Raw genomic sequence first — 22,034 nt, 5'->3', positions numbered from 1 at the left:
CATCATAACAACAGATAGCTTGTCTAGCCATAATGGTATAGATGACATTTACTTTACTCAAAATAGACATATAGACGAAAATACATTCCTTGGGTTTAAAATGGTTTAGATTGCATTATATTATTAGATAAAGCTATTTGCTAAAGTGGTCTGAGGTTAGGGGTAGACCATTCGATATCCTGGGGGGGGGGGGCTTGGAAGATTGGTGGAGAGTCATTATTTTTTCCCCACCTGCTTGCCTGAGAATTATTTTGTTTTCTCCTTCGCCTATGCTGGCAACTTTTTTTTTCTTTGCTTCTTTGAGATATCCGAATTTTTTTTTAGGTCAATGTTGAACACCTACATTTGTTGCCACAATTTTCTGTTTGGTTTTCGCACAAAGTAATACAGAGAGTAAAAAGATGCTGTTCTATCACACAGAGATTATATTTAGAAAACTACATATTTCATACATGTTTAATTTTCAATTAAATAAACATCGTTGACAGTTTTTATGCCATGGTATGGTGACACACTGAAAATACAAATTGGAAACTTGGTTGGTGAGCTCAAACATTCAGATAGACCGGTCAGTTTCTCCAGCTTGGGGGATGGGGGGGGGGGGTGTCAGTGTTATTTTCCATTTCGCCAACAAAAAGTCACTGACCCCCCTGAATAAAGTTTCATAACATCTGACAGTAAGCTGTAGAGGGAAGAGCTTTGAGACTGGGATGTCCACCTCTTGTGTGAGTGTGTGTGAATGGGGGGGGGGGGGTTCTAGAAGCCCTGGAGGATTTTTACTTCTAAAGGCAATGTTTAGGCTATTCACAGACACTTTCAGACAATAATTTACAAACTTTACAAGACAGCTCTAACATGTAAAAAGCAACTACGTGAGGTTGACATTTTTGAAATAAAGTTTCATAGCATCTTGACACTAAGAGGTGGAGGAAAGAACTTTGATTTGAGACTGGAACATGTCTACCTCTTACGGGGGTTCTAGGGGGTCTCCCCTAGAAGCTTTTCAAGTTTTTTTTTTTTTTACCAATTTTGGTGAATTTTATTGTTGGTTTAACGAATGAGTGGCCTCTGGGGTGATGGATTCCAAGAGATTCCCCCCCCCCACCAGATCTGCAGTTTTTTGTTTCTATTTAGGCAATTTTTAGGTTATTCATAGCCTCTGAGATATATATTGCCAAGCATCGAAAGCTAAAGTAAATATAACTTTTTAAATAAGTTTTCCATGTAACGAATGATGTTATAAAAGTGGGCCTGTAACATTGGTATAGGGGCATTGATATTGCATGTATAGTAAAGTTACTGATGTGTTAGAGCACTTTAGGAGGTCATACCTAGTGTACAATAGAAACTTGAATTTGAGTTGTGGTGTCGATACATGTAGTGTCTGAAATAGGAAGAATATCACCCCTTTTGACAAATTCATACTGAAGAGACTAGAACAATTTAGATTAAGTTCTTTTATAAACTATCCAATAGTATGAAGATTTCCATTACAAAACCTTCAAGTTCACTTTTGTCCCAAAGTGTAAGATAAGTGAAGCACTGATTGTGAAACAGTCAAACACTTACATGGCATGTTCTGTAACTAGTGTGGTACATGTAGCTAGGTAATATGTGTATTATATGTATAATTGTATGTATAGTTACGTTTGAACCCTTACATGAAGTAATATTTAAACCATTTATGAAAGAAACAGAGACAAGAAAAAATATGTATATGTACCACAGGCTAACGAAACTGACTGGTCCTTGACATGTGTTTGAAACTGTTTGTCATGATTTGACAAGTGTCCTGCTTGGAGAGGTACGAGCAGGTTGAACAGTATACTTGAACCTGTGCATCATTTCCCTGCCAATACATTTTTTCTAGCACCAGTGGTCCATCTTTCTTTTTTTCCATCACCCACTCATATCCGGATTTTTTTTCAAGCAAATCCATTTGGCATCTTTTTTTCCCCCGAAATCTTCCAAGCCCCCCTCAGGATATCAAATGGTCCACCCCTTAGACCACTGAAGTATCCTGGTCATTCATTCATTCATTCCTACCTACCTTCATACATACATACATACATACATACATACATACATACATACATACATACAAACATACATACATACATACATACATACATACATACATACATACATACAAACATACATACATACATACATACATACAGGCACAGGGGCGTGTAATATTTCATAGATTGTTGTTTTCCAGGTGTACAGACTAAATATAACAACCTTTTGATTAATATATATTCCTACATGTAAAGGGAAGAGATTGATACATTTGTAGCAGCAAGATTCGTACGATATTTTCCTAAGAAAACGGCATTCTAAGCAATAAGAAAACAACAATCTATGAAATATTACACGCCCCTGTGCATACAGGGTGGCGGTCAACTGTTATCTTGTGCCATCTAAGAGCCTTAAACTCATCCAAAAATGATACCCCAAGTATATAATAGTCTTTTTTTAAATAAATGGTAGTATCAAAGAACATACATTTCGGGTCCAGATATGCACAGCCTAGCCATACGTCCCATACCATTGGACTAATGAAATATGAAATATTGTGTGCACATCGTGTGCAGGTAAATTTCAAAGTCAAGGTGCACACTGTGCACACACACACGTCCTGCTTGCAGAGGGTGTATAGGACGTGATACGGACTGTTCCTCGAGAGGGACAATGTATCGAGTCCTTAGCGGTCTGCAAGTAGGACTATAATCGCAGGCGCGCGCACGCACGCACACACGCACACACACACACACGCACACACCATGGAAGTATAGCCTTGTGAACCTTCAGTTTCAGTGTGCAAAATCCGGTACCGTACCCGCGCGCACCAGCACCTTTCATTTCCTATGGGCGCCGCCATTTTCTAACGCATTGCTTCATGGGGGAAAATCGCACGACTGGTCTATTCGATAATAGGATAGATCTGCTAAATGAACGCTGTAACGTTTTCTTACATACGATAGAATGAATATAATTTTTGCAATCAAGTATAGATGTTGACTATATTAGAATGTAATGGGAATGTTTCACTTACAAATAATGACAGAAACAATGAGTAAATTAACTAAGTCACCAAACTTTGGAAGGCAGCCATCCCTATTAGTAAAATCTCGTAGTCTTCGAGAGCGAGAATTGAGATTGCGAAATAGAAAGAAAGCCCGGAAAGTGTACATTATTACATGCTGGATAATATTCATACAGCTGTTCAAATTTGACACAAACATGCCGAAGAAGAAAAATCAGCGAGGAAAAAAGGGCAAACAACAGGACGATTTCCAGGAAAAGGACGACAAGATTGTCGATTCGATAGCAGCTCTCGCTGTTGAAAGTGATGACGATGAAGAAGACGAATCGTTGATCGTGAAAAAGAAGGGGAAAGGAAAACCATCGAAACCAAAAGGTACATGAAAATATAGTAAACAGTGGTTCAACTTTTCATGTAAACACAGATCTAACTGACTAAAACTTTCAGTAAAGTTTCTCTCTATTGTCAATGTTCTAGTTTCATATTTGGAGGGGGGGGGGTAGTTGCAGCATGACCAAGCTTCACCAGTCATAACTTAGATTTAGGTTGGAACATGAGTGAGAACAATCATGGATGTACATGTATGATGTATATACTTCTGTATCTGTATCTGTATCTGTATCTGCATCTGTATCTGTATCTGTATCTGTATCTGTATCTGTTTGAATATTGGAGACTCTCACAATTGAGCAAAAATCCTCCAGGGGGAAGTGCGCACTTTGTTAGTTTTAAACACATGGATCACTACCGTGTGTACCGTACACAAATAGTATGATTGGTAGTGGTACAATGTAGTGATAACTTGCTCATGTCATGATATACAAATGTATTTACTCGTAATAGTATATTATTTTCGTGGTTTTTTTTTGGAAAAAGATAAGTTATCTGCATGTATTTGGAATAAATATCTTTACATATTTGTTTTATTATTGGTCTGTACACACTTCTCTATTTGTATCTGGTGAAATAGACAATTATATTTTAGATATGCGCCCATATTTTTCTTCATTCGGTCAAGGAAAATACAAGTGACCTAAGGGGCCTTGTCACTTTGAGTCAAAATTGTGTAGTTTGTGTATAGTAGGAATATACATGTATTTGTATACATTGTATATTAATAATAGTAAGAGTTCATTTTGAAACAATGTTGGTAATGGGGTGGAGTGGGGGGGGGTCATGGGAGGGTGAGAGGGGCACAAATACAGCGTGTAATCATTCGTTACTGGTACATGTAGATAAAAACAAGTTGACATTAGCTTTGAGTTTGACATTCCTTTTGTACGGTAGGTGGGTTTGCTGCATTGGCAGATTTAGATGATGGAGACATGGATGACGAGAATGAAGATGGTGATGATGATGATGATGATGATGTAAAGGATGAAGAAAAACATACACAACAAAATGATGTACGGGGAAATGATACAAAGGCAGAAAATGACATCAATGAGAAGGAAGGAACGAAAGATGATACAAAGGAAGCAAGTATAAAAGGTACTGTACGATTTTATCTCACTACATTATACATGTAACCACATATTTTTCTGTAAGGTGAGGTTCACCAATTTGATACAATGACTTATATGTAGCTTAGCTTAATAACCAGCATGTCCTGTAAGCCAATTTGATGTGCCACTGCCACACACATTTTCTTGCGACACCTAGATTTCGTATTCCTTACTATGTGATGACCATTCTATCCTCTCAGCCAATTTGACAATTTGACGTGTCACTGACACACACACGATTACTTGTGACTCACCAAATTTGGTGTTTCTGTATCTCATACTGTGTGGTGACTCACAAGTACCGTAATCCAAATTTGTATCATATTGACCCACAACTTTCATGTAGAATGTTGTATTTCATTAGAGGGTACAAGGGTACAGTAATACATGATATCTGTATTGTACATGTAGTTTGCAGTAGTATAACCATTTACAAGAATGTAGAACAGTAGACCGACTGTACAAACAAGCATATTTTGTATTCAAGCTAGGGGGTTAGGGTTAGGGATAGGAATAGTGTTTGACTCCCTAGCATAAACCTGAATTGTATTGCTTGAAGTGGACAGACGCTGTCTACCTTTTGTCGATTAAATTTTGATGTCAGTGAAGGTGGAATATAAAAAAACATCCTCACAGTTTTCCTACCTCAAAACACAGTGTAAACCTGAAAAAGTTCACTAGAGACAAGCGTTAATTTATTTCAAGCCACAGAGAAAAATAAGTTGAAGCCGATGTGTAGTCAATCGTGAGCAGACTTGAGTCACCGTAAACCCGATGCAGATAAAAAAGTAAATCATTGTTTTGTAGAGAAGTACATGTAAAAAGCAGAAGTAATTGACTTATTGTATAAAGTACATTTACCTTAGGAAACTTGCCAGTAGTATCAAAAAAACCTACAAGTTTGTCCATGGTGTGTTTGTAATGTATTGGATAGTGATGAAATTTGGATTTACTACTATGGAAGTTTTGTCTTGGTTTACTAAGACAGACACAAAACAAAACTTAGTGTTATAATTGTTGTGACATGTTGATATAAACTATTGAATGACCATTCATATACATGTAGGTGACTCAAACTAGGGTGGTATTTCTGATGACTTGATCTTGCAGTGTACACTTAGGGGACTTCCAATGTTTACACTATCTTGATCACAGGGTGATTAGATTCACACAACAGAGGAACTGCTATCACACACTTTGTGTAATCTACCACATCGAACAGCAAGTGTTTTAGTTTTTGTGTATCTGCTTATTAAAATCGAAACCTCAATTGCCAGAGTAGTATTATTATACGATAGATTGAATACTGATTGGACATGAATTTATTGTTTTGATTTTGTAGAAGAAAAAGCGCCAAAACCAAAGAAAATGACCAATAAAGAGAAGAAGAAAAAAAAGAAAATGGTAAGTTTTCTTGGAGTGATCTGTGAAAACGTGAACCCACGTAGTACTTTTTGATGTCTTTTGAGCATACATGAATTGAAGTCAAAGTGATACCTAACACATTATAGCATAGTGTAAATGATAACAAAATATTGTATATTATCTCAAATTAATTGTCAAATTAAAATGTATCGTTTATTAATAAACCATAGTATCGAATTGAACTTTTGTTCAAACACAAATTTGAGAATTGTACCTGAAATTTTCGACTGCACGCTACAGTCTTTGCCTCAAAGGAATGTATTTTGTTTGAGTGTCGTACAAGCTATCCATTGTAACTGTATTTTACCCTATTCTTGTCATAACCATAACCCTTTTCAGTGTTTTTTGCTAAGGTTGGGAAACCTCAGTAACAGAAAAGGGGGGAAATACATGTATCATAAAACTGACATTTTTTCCCATACAATCTACCATAATTTTAATAGGGAACCCCTGTATATGTAAAATGACTGGGAAACTTTGGGTAGATTTTACCTGCTTACCACCCTTTAACAAAAACTCTGCCAATACAGTTACCTGAAGAAAGTTACATAATTTGGGTCACTGTGTTTATTCACAACTTCGAGTTCTGGTTTGTATTGTACATATTTTGTGTTATCATTTTCAGGAAGAATTCCAGCAACAACTTGGCGATATGGAAGTTCAAAGTCAATTTTCAGTTTCACAACAAGAATCGACTGCCAAAGGAGCATTGTTAGAAAATGCTACGGATATAAAGGTATAGTTTTATAGTCTATGACAACTCTCGCATTATTTGGCAAACTTTGCAAAAGTGTAACACAAAATCCAAAGATTACATCTTATGCATTTCTGTGAATGTCTCTGTATGTCTCATATGCATTGTCATCAATATTTTCTTACAACAATATTTATATACCAAGAATATGTATCAAATACAATGTACATGTAGTATGTTTTGTTGTGTACCCTATTCATTATATATGTTATTATCCGTAAACACGTTCATGTGGTCAGTAAAACATAGTACAAAATGTAATAATACATTCGTGTACCACAAGCAAGGGTTAGTTACTTGTAAGGTTTCACCTGTTCAGGTCAATGAATATTTTTATACAAGTATAGTTGTATACTAATTATCTTGTATTACATTTACTTTGTATACCTTACAATAGTCAACCAATCTGTACAGTTACATGAACAAACCATTTTCTTGGAATGCTAAGAAGAGTATTTTATTATCATCAAGGGAATCATATAGTATCAGGGCTCGAAATTAACAGTAGTCCCATGTCCACAGACTACATGTACCAATTCTTGTCATGGGGTTACCATAATTTGTAGCTGGTAGTTCTCTCAGGCTACCACTGATTATGCAAATATGAAAGATTTATGGACATAAAAGTATTTAGATAACACACATATTTCCAATAGAGGAACTCTGTTTACAGTTCAGGAATATGGGACTATTTGTCACCATTCTTGGGCTACAACTGTCTGAAAATGGTAACCCACTGGAACTACTAAAGAAAGTCGTTAATTTTGAGCCCTGATAGATTCATAGAAGCAAATCATTTGCCTCAACGATGTATTGTGTATAACTGACATGTGGTGTAGTCTTATTCATTTGACTTTGGGTGATGAGTCAAATTCACCTAGTATCAAATATGTCACAGTGATCCGCCCTCATATCATGATTATATATGGATTATGGATTTTCTCTCTCTTGACCAGATTGACAAGTTTTCGATATCAGCCAGAGGAAAAGATCTCTTTGTGAATGCCTCATTGAACATTACACAGGGGAGGAGGTATGGTCTTGTAGGACCCAATGGGTAAGTTGAATAGTGCAATGGTATCGATCTTTACGTTCAAGTCACCATACAGCACGCAGGGTTCCCAGAACAAGGCGTAAAACCAGTCTTTCAGCTTACCAACCTTACAAGATCTTTGCATTCAAGTCATCATACAACACTCAAGGTTCCCAGAGCAAGACTTATATTATATGGAGATCGATCTTTCAGCTATGTAGCCGCAATTCTTTGGAACCAACTGCCAAACACCATCCGCTCTGCACCAAGTATTGAGACTTTCAAATCAGGACTAAGGACATACCTTTTCGAGAGAGCTTATTTGTGACAATATTTATTGTAAAGCACCAGTGTACATTGATGGATGGATACTAGGTGCTATATATAAATCTCTTTATTATATTTCCTATCATTGAACACTGGTATTGGTATTTGTGGTTATTAATAGTTTTAATTGATGTAATGGTATAGGTAAAAGTTTATTTACAAAGGTAGGGTGGTCTTCAGAAGTAAATTCTGAAAAGCAAAACATCCCAAAGTCAACCAGGAGTGAATTCAAAAAGCAGAATGTATGATTGGAGTTTTGTCATGTTGGCTTGTTGTACATTTGTAAGTCCCATTGTACAAAAAAAACCCTAGATGTTCTGGTTGCTAAAAGTTTGAAACTTAGTATCGAATTGAACTTTTGTTCCAAACACAAACTTGAAAATTTTTACCTGAAATTGTCGACCGCACACTTCAGTCTTTGGCAACAGATTGACCTGTTAAATTTGAAACTTAATTTCTTCTAGACTAAGTAAAGTACAAATGGTTTGCATTTCTGACTTGTTTGCCACCTCTGAGCTTTTTAGGGAATCATTTTAGCTATTTCTTGTTTAATGTTGTTTTTACTGAAAAGACATCATGTGATATTAATCCTTTATTTTCCTACTTTATCACAGCCATGGCAAGACAACATTATTAAATCATATTGCAAAAAGAGCTTTATCTATTCCACCCAACATAGATGTTTTAATTTGTGAGCAAGGTAAGGTATTAATTCTTTGATAAAGCAATTGCCAAAATTTCAGTAAATTTGATCAGAAGGTACCAACAGAAGCAAAAGCAAAATGTTTTGCCCAACGAACTTTGTACATGGAATGATTGCAACCAAACGATCAGTGTGCTCCCCACTTTAGAGAAAGCACAGTGCTAACACCATGCATGCCCCTTTGGCCACCATAGTTGACAGGTTTCTGTCGTGCTTCAAATGTGTTCTACTGTCTTTGAGCTTTAGTAATCTTCGAATGACAATATTATAGAATGAGAATTACTGAAGTAAAGCACTTTCTCTATGTGCTACACTCGTTTATAGCATTCATATCAAGTGTAAAAGTATACTGCTTCAATTGGTTTATTTACAAGCCTAGCATATGGCATTTCTAATGTGGCCAATTAGCAAATGAAAAAGTATACTTTTTACACTTGATATGGATGCTATAAATGATTGTGGTACAAACAGAAAACTCTTTAGTTTGGTGCTGTGGGTTGTACTTGCACTTGAAGAGAAATAGTTGATCCCAATGTCCATATGCATACCCGTTAACTGTAAACAAATCAGAAATGTTTCAATGTTGAAGAGAAGCATATCATATGCTGATCATTATGCAAATTGCTTTATTGCAAATTTCTGTGTTTTTGATATGTATGTTATTATGCAAATTAGTCCCATCCTTGCAATCTGTATTGGGGAGAACATTGACAGTTGCTTGTAGCAAGTAAATAAGGAATTATGGGAATCTTTTAAAAGTGATCATGTGAGATAGTCAATTAAACAAACAAAGTGTATTTTCTATTATTGGAAATTCTAACAGTGGTGAGGCAAAAGTTTACTACCTTTGAAGTATTGCTTATCAAATATAATTTTTAGTATTTGCTAAAATGTACAATTTAAATTTTCAAGATGTGTAAAAGTTCTGAAGCAGTTACATGTAATCATATTTGATGTACTTTATCCTCCCAGAGGTGGTAGCTGATGAGACGCCAGCTATTGATGCAGTCTTAAAGGCAGACACAAAGAGATTAAAATTACTAGCGGAGGTATGTGGTCGGCTACTAATTCAGATGTCTGATAAACGGGGTATTTAGTAAGGATTGTGTTTAAAATCCTGTGACTAGTTATTAAAGATGTTACAAATTCTCATTTACTTGAATTTTTTGAAAGACTTTACAACAGTCGAATGCTGAATTGCAATTATTAGTAATCATACACATCATGAAAAATCATCAGTGTCAACTTCATTGTCACCAACACCAACACCACAGTGATTATCAAGATCTTCAGCACCACCACCACCACCACCATCATCATTACCGTTACCATCATCAACATGTTGTCATCGCCATCATCACCATCATTGTCTTCATCATTGTTTTGTCGTTTAAGGAACATTTAGTCTTGATGGTGCAATGAAAATGTTCCATATAAAACTAGAAAACTTCAACAGTTGAAATCATCAGAAGTGACAAGTACATGGCTAAGTTTTGCTTTGAAAGTTACACTTCATCATCATCACATCATACACTGTCAGTCACACTTTCCAAACATAGCTGTTTACAGAACCAAACAACTTGAACCTTTACTGTATACTGATATAGACACCTATGTATTAATCTAGACTACCACACATCAAATTACTGCTATCAAAAGTTTGCTAATTTTGTCGTTTTACCTTACAGGAAAAACTTTTAATTGACAAAAATGCAGCAGGTGATGACACCGTCGTAGAAAGGCTACAACAGGTAAGACTTTGTGATATGTAAATTGTGGCTGATTAATCTTGTGCAGTTGTCGATGATGGAACCATATTTCGTTAATCTGTTAGTTTGATAATTTCATTTGTCTGAAATTGACCAGAATAAAAGTAAGATGGCTACACAAGTACCACATTAAAGAATGACTCAAAACAATAACAAAAGAAATAAGTAAAGAAAAGAAAATTAATCAGACAGATTCGTGACAACCAAAAGTCACTGAAATTTGACAGTAAGTGAGGCATTTGTGAAGGTGGCTAATTACATACATTGTAAGTATTATCGTTAGAGTGACACAAAATGGCAACAAATTAAGTTTTAAAAATCCTGATAGATTCTTAACAGTAAAATGTCGCCGCGAGTCCTTCCTGTAAAGCAAATACTTACATGGATAAAACGTGATATTGTGAGAGAGATGATCAAATACTATTTTGAATTCTCAACTTATTCTCACGTGTCTGTAGTAATGCATAACATAGTGAAAGTCATGGTGTAGACAAAGAAATAGAATGATTTGTTATATTTGTGGTGCACCTTGGTGGCAAAATTCTATTTCACTTTTCAGAGAACAAAAGTTCTACTAATTGTTAATTTTTTTCATTGTAGGTGTATGAGGAACTAGATGCCATTGGTGCTGCCTCTGCAGAAGCCAGAGCTAGGCGGATATTGGCTGTAAGTCACTTATCTTTTAGCTCATAGTTGTTATTTTGGCCCAAACCTTCAATATAAACCAGTACAACCTGGCCAGATGCCAACTAAATGTCCTGTATATGCATAACTGATCATTAGTCTGGACATGATAACCATAACTTGCTATAAATACAGGTTTACTAAAGGCAGAAATAAGTCTGACTGGACTTTTCCTTTAAGTTGATAGCAGTAGTCAGTCAAGTGTACTAAAGACGGAAATAAGTCTGACTGGACTTTTCCTTTAAGTTGATAGCAGTAATCAATACAAGTGTACTAAAGACAGAAATAAGTCTGACTGGACTTTTCCTTTAAGTTGATAGCAGTAGTCAGTCAAGTGTACTAAAGACGGAAATGTGTCTGACTGGACTTTTCCTTTAAGTTGATAGCAGTAATCAATACAAGTGTTATAAAGACAGAAATAAGTCTGACTGGACTTTTCCTTTAAGTTGATAGCAGTAATCAATACAAGTGTACTAAAGACAGAAATAAGTCTGACTGGACTTTCCTTTAAGTTGATAGCAGTAATCAATACAAGTGTACTAAAGACAGAAATAAGTCTGACTGAACTTTTCCTTTAAAGGAGTAAATGATATTGATAGTTTGTATTTGTTTGTATGACAGGGTTTACAGTTTACAACTGAAATGCAGTCTAGACCAACTAAACACTTCTCTGGTGGTTGGAGAATGAGAGTTTCTTTAGCAAGGTAAGTATCAAAGGATTTATATACACCTGGGAGAAGTCCAGGACTTTGAAGTCTGTCCTGGGAAATGATTGGTAATAGAATGCTAAGTCTCCATTAGCTGTAACTGGTGTATTTTTTTCCCCATCAGACAACCAACGATATATTCATTGGAAATTGGTAAAATACCAATAATTAGATATTGTACAAGTTCATCAAACGTCTTTCATTCATATATATTACAGTAACAGTACAGTATCCATGTCAACATAAAATATATCAACTCTTTATATCGTTTCAAACTAATATTCAAGCAACATCTACTGGCGAAGTATAACTGATCAACTGTATATTTGTAATTTTAACCATGTGTACATAATACATTATATATTTTGAGTCATATTTCTGTATATAAATATGTGAGGGGACAAGCCCAGACTAGGTGTAAGCTATTTCCTGACTTCACATTTACCCACTTTTGTGTTTATTTGGGGTAAATGAACTGATTATAATAGTAATAGAGTGAAATGATAATCGCATTGAGGTGCTGATTTTCAGGTGCAGACTCAAAAATCGTTTTGCAAATTACTTTACAGTGGTCACTATCCATGTGTTTTCAGTCAATGTTGAGTTTTAATCTTGGGAGGCCAGAGTTTGAGAGTAGTCTTGGTCACTAATTGATATTCATGTTAATTTGCATAAATGAAATTATTAATTTACGTAATTAATATTCACGAATAAATTAATGGTACAATCAATCAAAGTACATTATGTACATTTTTAAAGTAGCCAAAGAAAAAGGGAAAGCCCAGTTTTCTTTCTCTGCGAATTTCTAACTCTGGACTTAATCTTTGCACATCCAAGTGAAATTTTATCATTTCCCCAATAAAGATTCTATTCACCGGTTTTTTCTTTTCTTTGTAGGGCATTATTTATGGAGCCAACGCTACTTTTACTGGATGAACCTACAAATCATTTAGATTTGAATGCTGTCATTTGGTTGGACAAGTAAGTACAATTTAGTAGTTTGAAATGAAAAAAAAAATAGTTTAGAAAGATAAGACTCATATTCAAATATGGGAAGGATTTTAATTCTGTAATTATCAAAAATGTGAAGCATTGCGTAAGCGTCAACCCAGGAGTGAAACAATGTCTGTTCTTGTAAGTAATTGAAACAACAAATTTATATTTGATAAAGATACTGCTATTGTGAGGTACTATTAAAAACACAATGTAACAAGACGTTAGAATGTACATTATTATTATACCATGCACAAGCCAAGTTATTGTCTTTGAACATAAAATATGGATTAAGCCTAGTCATTCTATGTCACAACAATCTGTGTCTATATTTTGTGTATCACTGTTTCTGCTGTGCTTGAAATATCGAAGCACTCTGAATCACCATTATTTTACTTTATTTTTTCATAAATTATACTTGAGGATGTATAATTATATTATTCCCCATTCTGTGTTCTTCATTTGGAAAATACTCATGACCTAAGGGTTCTTCACTACTCCTATCTACCAACTTGTAGTGACATGGCCCCTTAGGTTACTTGTATTTTCCTTGTTTGAACAGTAACAAATATTGGGAGAATATACATTTCTGTTAATTGTGTTAGATTCCTGAATGAGCTCACCTGGCTAAGAATTTGTCTTGTAGCTAAGGGTTCCATTATGTCTGTATGTACTAGCATTCCATCTTTATGCTTAGAGTGTTTGATCACCTGTGTATTAAGTTCAGTCATTTGTTTGTTTTATCCCATCACATAGTTATCTTCAGAACTGGAAGAAGACATTACTGGTTGTGTCCCATGACCAGCAATTCCTTGACGATGTATGTTCAGATATTATACATTTAGGTAAGATGTTAAACAAGTCATTTGTTGATTTATAAATATGACTGTGGGAAGCCAGCTTTCAGCTTATTTATGATAGACGTAACACTGTTGTTGTTCAGTGTGGTAGATTACACAAATGGATGAAAGCAGTGCCTCTGCAAAATTATGAAAGTCATGAGAAACGGCACTCTGCTGTGAGTACAATTAAACCAATGTCCTTTCAGTAGCTTATATGAACACATCACAACAATAGGTTTAGTTTGTGGTACTATCTTAGTAAACCGAGACCTCAGTTGCCAGAGTAATATATCAACGTGTTGCAACAATGGTTTTAGTTTGTGTCTATCTTTGTAAACTGAAAGCTGACTCACTGCAGTCGTAAGTATAGTATACTATCCAGTCAAAGTGCACATATCATAATTTGATATAAAGTTGATTTATCTAAGGAGTGCATGTTATTCTAGTTCATGCCCTGAATCCAACCCTAAAAATTTCATTCTGAATTCTGTATGTATGAGAAGTGTATGGTTGGTTCACCTTACTACTAGGACATACATGTAGATGTTTCAGTAATCATGACATTTGGATAATGTTGGGTTTTTTTGGTTTTTTTTTTTTTTTTGCAGATAACCAGAAGCTTTATTACTACAAAGGAAACTATAGTAAGTGTGCTGGGTATTCAAAATAGCCATTTTTGTGCATTTTTGGTGTTTTCAAACAATTAACACTTGTTTTGTCCCGTTTTAATGTTTCTCAATATGTTATATTGCGGTTACTGAGGTTCAAGGCATTTTGAACGTATTGGTCGCAAGAGGGCGCCCCAGATTTGGCAAAGTGAGGACAAAGTTTTGTTATGGCCACTGACTGTATGGCAATGCATGAAGCCATTAACAAACTTGAAATAAAATAACTCATTTGTTCTTCAAAGACTATTACAGTCGTGTTTAGGCATGTTTTCATTACTGGTTGTTGCTAAGATACGCGTACAGTGAGAACAATGTGGAGAACAAGTGATAACTTTGTTTCTGTTGTCTTTATACTAGAGCAAGGGTCTGTGACTAGAGTAACTCAAATATTGGGACCCTCACCCCTGGCAACAGAATTGCTTTTGAACAGCACTCCTAGTGTCCAAACCATGAAATCTTTTTTCTCTCTCATAACCGGAATATGGAATTTTCATGGATCTGAAATTTTGACTGGACACATTGTAAAAATCTGGACATGGAACCATACTACATATATTATGTTGACTTTGCTTGGAAACACAATTTTGTGAACATTCTTGACACAAAATTCAAGTGTATCTCATAATATGTCTGACCCATTATTTGAACTTTTCAGATACTTTCAAGAAAATGTTGAAACAGAAGAGAAAAGAGCAACACAAAGAGTATGACAAACAGGTAAAGAAATAATTGATGTCTTATAATATTTGATGAAGGAAAGACAAATGTCAAAGAATGAAATTGATTAGTTTGGATTTGAAGGTGTTTGAGCAGTCTGCCCTCTAATGATTGATAGCCAAATTTTGTTGTACCTGCCTAAACGTCAAAAGTAAAATCCTTGGGCAAACTTTGAACCATGGTTGTGCCTCGGTCAACCTAGCTGTAAAACTGGAGACTTGGTAGGATAGAGGTTGCAATGTGTATGCGTTTAATTCTATGCGCTAATAAAATGATGACTGTGTATGCTCCTGGGGGAGTTGGGGGAAGTATAAAGGACAGTGTACCCTCTAATGATATAGCCAATTTTGCTGTTGGGAGTCAGAATGATAAAAAAGTGGCATTTCTTGTTAGTCACCACATAGTAATTACATGTGATAGGGGAACACCAAATTTTGGTGAGTCACTAGAAATTGTGTGTGTCACTGACATGTCAAACTAGCTGAGAGGACACACTGTGTCTGAGTGTGTGTGTAAAAATGTCATGTCAAATGAGTGAAACACCAAGGCGACCCTGTTTGTACTGTAATAGGAAGTTATCTCTTTGTAGGGTGTCTGAGTGTGTAAAAATGTCATGTCAAATGAGTGAAACACCAAGGCGACCCTGTTTGTACTGTAATAGGAAATGATCTCTTTTTAGGGTGTCTGAGTGTGTACTGTAATAAGAAGTTCTCTTTGTAGGGTGTGTTCATTATCTTAGCAGTGTGTACAAAATATAACAGCAAATGAATTATGCAGAGCTCTTGGTTTCTGAAGTGTTGTTGTTGTGTTTTGTGAAAATATGTATATCTCTTTATTTTTCAGGAAAAAAAGCTTCGAGAGTTGAAATCAAGAGGACATTCATCAAAGCAAGCGGTAAGTATAATTAAACAAAAGACTGTATTTGTTTTGAAAATTTTATGTTTTATATCATGTGAGTTGGCGATTGCATGAAATTTATGTGATGTGAAATTATGATATGGTTCCCCAGAACCTGAAAGTTATTGAAAATACTTTTATTTCCTGGAGTGGTGTTCCTCTGTTTGAGGTCCAGGTCATAATTGAGCAGCAGCCAAGTACACACAATCCATTTATCATAAGGCTGAATTTTATTTACGAGTAAAGATAGAGAATTGGAGTTTTATTTATGTCATCCGAGTATTGAGTTGAGGACAATCAAAACATGTTTTAATATCGTAAAATTTTTATGCACACAGGAAAAGAAAACCAAAGAAGTGTTGACAAGGAAACAAGAGAAAGGCAGAAAGAAAGTCCAACAAGATGATGAAGATGCAGCACCAGTAGAACTTCTTAAGAAACCCAGGGAATACACTGTCAAGTTTACATTCCCAAATCCACCACCCTTGAATCCACCAATTCTTGGACTTCATTGTAAGTTGATAGTGTGATGGCGCCCTCTATAGCCTAAAATATCCACTTCTTTAAGTCTGTGTTTGTAATTATAGTTTGAGAACATAGAACACAAACCCATCAACATCTAAGGTAGAGAGCATGTATAGATGGCTTGATACTGCTGGTGTCATCAAGTTATCAGCTGCCATTAACAACATAACCCATGGTACATACATGTACAGCGCCCTCAGTGGCAGTATGTCCTGTGTTAGCAGACAAAGTTTCTTGTTGTGGGGCAGGAAATGGTACTCTTGTGAGGAACATGGAATTTTAGATTTTCACAAGAAATGGCATTATATTCACTGGTACAAAATGTACACTGCTCAGTGGAGGGTAGAGGCTGCCAAAATCTATTGGTACCTTGTTGTATAGCAACGTCAGTAGTTCATTGCCATATAGTCAAGTGAATGATGGATAATCTATATGAATCCCCTACCCCATATCCCCACCCACCCCAACTCAGATATAATTACACACCTGTACATGGGATTGATAGATTATCACGGTAGAGAAATTTACCCTAAGACTGTTGTGTTTTTGTTTGTTTCACAGCTGTAACTTTTGGCTATCCTACTATGCCTGTATTATTCAAAGACATAGATTTTGGTATTGATTTATCATCCAGAAGTAAGTACAATGTACAATGGAGGATTCGTCTTCCATTCTCAATTTTATTCTCTGTGTTCTTTCCGTTGTAATACAAAGTCTTTTGGTGAGTGTGTGTTCTTGCGAGCAGCGCCCCTCTTATGGAACAGTATATCACTTCAACTTTGTTCATCACCCACTGTTGATGAATTCAAGGATGATATGAAGACGCATATGTTTGCAAGAGCTTTCAAACTTTTTTTTACAATGATCTACTATTGTTCCTGTTCAGTGCCATAGAAGATTACGTCGTATTGGATTTTGTCGCTATACAAATTCTTGTGATTGATTGATTGACTGATTCTCTGTTGAAAATGTTATTACATTATCTAAAGAAAGTGTCTGATCAAAGTTTGTGTTATTACATTCTATTTAGTTGCCATAGTAGGACCTAATGGAGTGGGTAAAACAACCCTGTTGAAGCTTCTCATGGGAGAACTAGAACCAGTAAGTTACTCAGTCTTTTTTTTATTTGACCACTCCATCTTGTAAAATTCATGACTGCCAGTGTGGCTAACTTGTAAGGATTAACCAGTCAATAAGCCTTTCCAAAATTTGCCTATGTTGGCACTCTACTTCCTGTCTGTGTGTACCCTGGGGGTATACATGGTGGCACTCTACTTCCTGTCTGTGTGTACCCTGGGGGTATACATGGTATAGGTTACTTGTTTGATCATAGAGCACTGCTCCTTTCCCCGTTGTCTGACCAATATCCCTGATTTACACTTCTACAGAATACCAAGGGACAAAGCTCTTAAAGAAATAGTACTATGAGGTGATGATACCCCCAATTTGAACGAGGGCGCTGTATTCTCAATTTCCTGTTTGCAGTCTGGAATGGCCTATTATTGTTGACTTTAAAAAACTTGTGTCTATTTTCAGGTCCAAGGTGAACGTCGGAAAAATCATCGTTTGAGAGTGGGTATGTACAGTCAACATTCTGCAGATCAACTTGATTTAGATGAATCTCCTGTTGAACATTTACGAGTGAGTATTATACCATTTCATCACCTCTCTGTCTTTGTACATTGGAATCATCCCATTGTAAACTATATGGATCAGACTACATGGATATTGTATGTAGGGGTGTGATGTGATATCATTTTGGTATAATTACAATGATTACATTATTGACAATTTGACAATTGTTCAATTTCCTTCATTTCTTAGTCGATAGCAATGATTCTGAGAAAGTATTGGACAGCCATATATCTAAATTACTAAGTTTACACCGTTGTATTAATTAGTCCCCGTCGGACGAAGTCCGGGACAAGGAACTATGGTTTGGGTTCCGTCTGTCTGTCCGGAGCCGTCTCTTGGAGATGCCTGGGCCTATTTTTTTTCAAACTTGGTACAGGGGCAACATACTATGGCATACACATCAATTTGTTTCATGATACGATCCAATATGGCCGCGTAGCAGCCATTTTGTTGGCACAGTTTTCATGTCCAAAGCCATAACTCAGACATACAGGGAGTCAGTCACTGTTTATTGAGGGATATTTGTAAGGATAGACCACCTAACCGTATCACTGTTTTTCACAGAGATTATTTAACCTGAGTTACCAAGATTCCAGGAAGACGTTAGGAAGGTTTGGACTGGTTAGTTACGCTCATGAAATCAAGATCAGAGATCTCTCAGGAGGACAGAAATCCAGAGTAGCATTTGCAGACCTGTCATGCAGACAACCAGATGTACTCATAATGGTTAGTATGCTAATTATGTAATCAGCATAAAGAATGGTCAAACCAGGTGGACAAAGGAGTATAACAAGGTTTAAAAGGACATAACTGGGATTGGTTGTTTATTAAAAGAGACTATTTTGAAATGTCACTGTACAGTGTACATCAAATGAAATGTTATCAGGTGTTATCTTAGGTGTCTTGCAATATTTGCTTCCAAAAAATGTTTTGACTCCGTGAGTTACTGAGTAGAAATTTTCTTTTGATACTGTGAACCCAGAGTTCTGAATGTTGAAATTAACTCTCACATGACTGTACATGTTTTCTCAAATGTTTATTTGTTGACATGTCAACTGTTTACATTTGTTTACTATTGACTTATCTTATATCTGTCTGTTTACTTCTCAGTACTTCCTATATAATCCTAACGTTTTGACTTTAATGGTGCTTCAAGTTTCTAGAATTGCAATATTTCTCTTTGAATTTTTCAGGCATACGTCTTTGCTTTTGGGTGGTTTGATTTAAATGAAAATAATTGCTTCCTTTTCCGATGTAATAATTTCAACTAGCATTGTGTGCTCGTGATAAAAACATATTCAGGTGAAACTATTAGCAGACATTTTTATGATGTGTGTGATCCGACAGAAAATTTGAAATTGACTATTGTTGGTAAAAGTTTCCTTTGTGAAAGGAGAAAGATATTATAGCTAAATGATGTGTTTTTTTGTTGATCTTTCGTTTATTACAGGATGAACCTACAAATAACTTAGATATTGAATCTATCGATGCACTCGCTGATGCCATGAACCAGTTTGAAGGAGGTAAGTTCATACTGCCATCCTCCCAACCTTTGCCCAAAAATCCAAAGCTTAACAAAACAAACAAACAAACAAAAATAAACATGATAAAAACAAATGGCATGTAATGACAATAAAACGGTGTATTGATTTAAACTTTTGTTCTAAACATAAACCTGAAAATTACCTGAAATTTATGACTGTACAGAGTCTTTGTCGACAGATTTACCTATTATTCAGTACACATGGCCTTTATGGACACATGAGCTTATTAAGGGGTCATAGGTGCCTGGAAGTTTGTATTACCGGTACCTTCCGTCTCTGTTGACTGATAGAGGGTGAAGTGCAGTACAAACTTCCAGGCACCTATATGTACATGTACATGTATGACCCTTTATCAAACTCGCATGTTTGGTGTGCACTCAATCTGATTAAAATCTGATGTGGTAAAAGTGGCTAAATGCCTTTATTTACCTCTATATGTACATCATTTTGTGTCGTTTGTTTTGTTCCGAGTGATAGCTGCCGTCCCACATCTGAACCTGTGTAATAGACAATCGCGTTTGAATCTCGTGCTTTCGATTGGCCAATCAGGATGAACGTTATGTTGGCAGCTGCACACACTTGAGAAATTGAAGCGTGCTGATTGGTTGTGAAAACCTTACAATATTGTCGACATTCAATGGGATTGTCTATTACACAGGTTCAGATGTGGGAAGGCGGTGATCACTTGGAACAAAACAAATGACACAAAACGATGAAAATAGAGGACAGGTAAAGAAAGATATCTAGCCGCTTTCACCACATCAGATTTTAATCAGATTGGTGTGCACTCTATGTGTTCTCAGAATACAGGGAATTTGTGGAGAAAAGGTGACAGCATTGTGTATTTGAGTTGACCAATGCCCTTGTTAAGTTTTGAACTCTGTTCTGACAATATCTCTGCCTTACAGGTGTTATAATCGTAAGTCACGACGCCCGTCTTATACTTGAAACCGATTGTCAACTATGGGTTGTTGAAGACCAGACCATCAATGAAATAGACGGAGACTTTGATGAATACAAACGTGAAGTACTAGAGTCACTTGGTGAAGAAGTGGTGAAGAATTCCAAGGCAGTCTAAGAAACATTGGAATTGTTTTGTGTGTTGTGTTGTGTTGGGAAAGAGAGTAAAGCTGTGTGAAGCATTTACAAGAAATATTATGGAGATGTGTACAACATGAAGAATACTAATTATGCAGATACAGAGATCACTATTTAACATCAATCAGTTTAAACTATGTCCTATATGTCATGCAAACCAATCAGGATGACTCTTGTAAGTGTTTCATGTTGCACAAACCAATCAGGAAGACTCTTGTAAGTGCTCCATGTTACACAACCAATCAGGATGACCCTTTTAAGTGTTTCATGTTGCACAAACCAATCAGGATGACCCTTGTAAGTGCTTCATGTTGCACAAACCAATCAGGATGACCCTTGTAAGTGCTTCATGTTGCACAAACCAATCAGGATGACTCTTGTAAGTGCTTCATGTTAGATCTGGTCCACCAATCAGGATAAACCTTGGAAATGCTCCATAATACACAACCAATGAAGATGAAGCTTTCAAATGCTTAAAACTACACAACCAATCAGGATGATCGAGATACATCAATGCAGCAGAAACTCGAACCAACAACACTCGTAACAACAAGTAGCAGAAATGATGGAGAAAAATCTCTTCCAGATGGCCATCCATAATCACAATATTTGCCAAGTAGTGATCAACTCAAAATTATCAAGTTTCCTTAAGATTCTTGTCGTTTTACATCTTTTTCCATAAAATTCTCATCTTATCAATCATGTATTTCAAAAAAGGAGCTACTACTGTACGTTGAGATCTTGAATATTTCAAACAAGGTGGATACAAACAAATAGGCTAGAAATCTTTAAAAAGCTTTTAAATAGAAACAAAACGAGAAATTTGAGACAATAAAAATGGGTTGTATCAAGTCCCACTTTCTTACACTTAAATTGGTAGATTTCCTTACAACTGTCTTCTTTAACTAGGTAGATTCATTTATTTATTTCAGTTTCACTTTGGGGGTGGGGGTAGGGGTGGGGGTGGGGATGGGGTTGCGGGAGGGGGGGGGGTGAGTCACACCAAAATAAGTATTAGTATTCTCTTGGAAGCTAAATCACACAATGGACATGGATGGAGACATGATGGTGAAGATAAATGAACTGTGAAGTGGCACAGTCTGTAACTGAAGTCCTTTTATCAAGCGAAATTCCATTGTGAAATACACACAGTATACAC

At 36.0% G+C, this 22,034-nt stretch overlaps 1 protein-coding gene across 1 annotated transcript; it reads left to right on the top strand.

Moving 5' to 3' along the window:
- The first annotated feature begins 3,181 nt into the window (after nucleotides 1-3,181).
- LOC144440780 (ATP-binding cassette sub-family F member 1-like) lies at nucleotides 3,182-21,813 on the top strand. The gene is made up of 22 exons (XM_078130158.1): nucleotides 3,182-3,424; nucleotides 4,337-4,540; nucleotides 5,897-5,958; nucleotides 6,605-6,715; nucleotides 7,690-7,790; nucleotides 8,708-8,793; nucleotides 9,769-9,845; nucleotides 10,485-10,547; nucleotides 11,166-11,231; nucleotides 11,871-11,953; nucleotides 12,854-12,937; nucleotides 13,706-13,794; nucleotides 14,400-14,435; nucleotides 15,115-15,176; nucleotides 16,020-16,070; nucleotides 16,412-16,586; nucleotides 17,160-17,234; nucleotides 17,629-17,699; nucleotides 18,135-18,239; nucleotides 18,798-18,959; nucleotides 19,684-19,756; nucleotides 20,686-21,813. Exons 1-22 carry the CDS (start codon nucleotides 3,247-3,249, stop codon nucleotides 20,853-20,855), a joined length of 2,184 nt encoding a protein of 727 aa, XP_077986284.1. The 5' UTR covers nucleotides 3,182-3,246; the 3' UTR covers nucleotides 20,856-21,813.
- Nucleotides 21,814-22,034: the final 221 nt, after the last annotated feature.

Source organism: Glandiceps talaboti, chromosome 10 (genome assembly GCF_964340395.1).
Source record: "Glandiceps talaboti chromosome 10, keGlaTala1.1, whole genome shotgun sequence".
NCBI classification, from domain to species: Eukaryota; Metazoa; Hemichordata; class Enteropneusta; family Spengelidae; genus Glandiceps; species Glandiceps talaboti.
This window is presented reverse-complemented; position numbering and strand designations above follow the sequence as displayed.

Bases quoted from the DNA above. Each gene is read 5' to 3' on its own strand.
- LOC144440780 (XM_078130158.1), top strand. From the start codon at position 3,247: ATGCCGAAGAAGAAAAATCAGCGAGGAAAAAAGGGCAAACAACAGGAC. The intron at 11,232-11,870 runs GTAAGTCACTTA...TTTGTATGACAG, and splicing joins GAGCTAGGCGGATATTGGCT to GGTTTACAGTTTACAACTGA. The intron at 16,071-16,411 runs GTAAGTATAATT...TTATGCACACAG, and splicing joins GACATTCATCAAAGCAAGCG to GAAAAGAAAACCAAAGAAGT.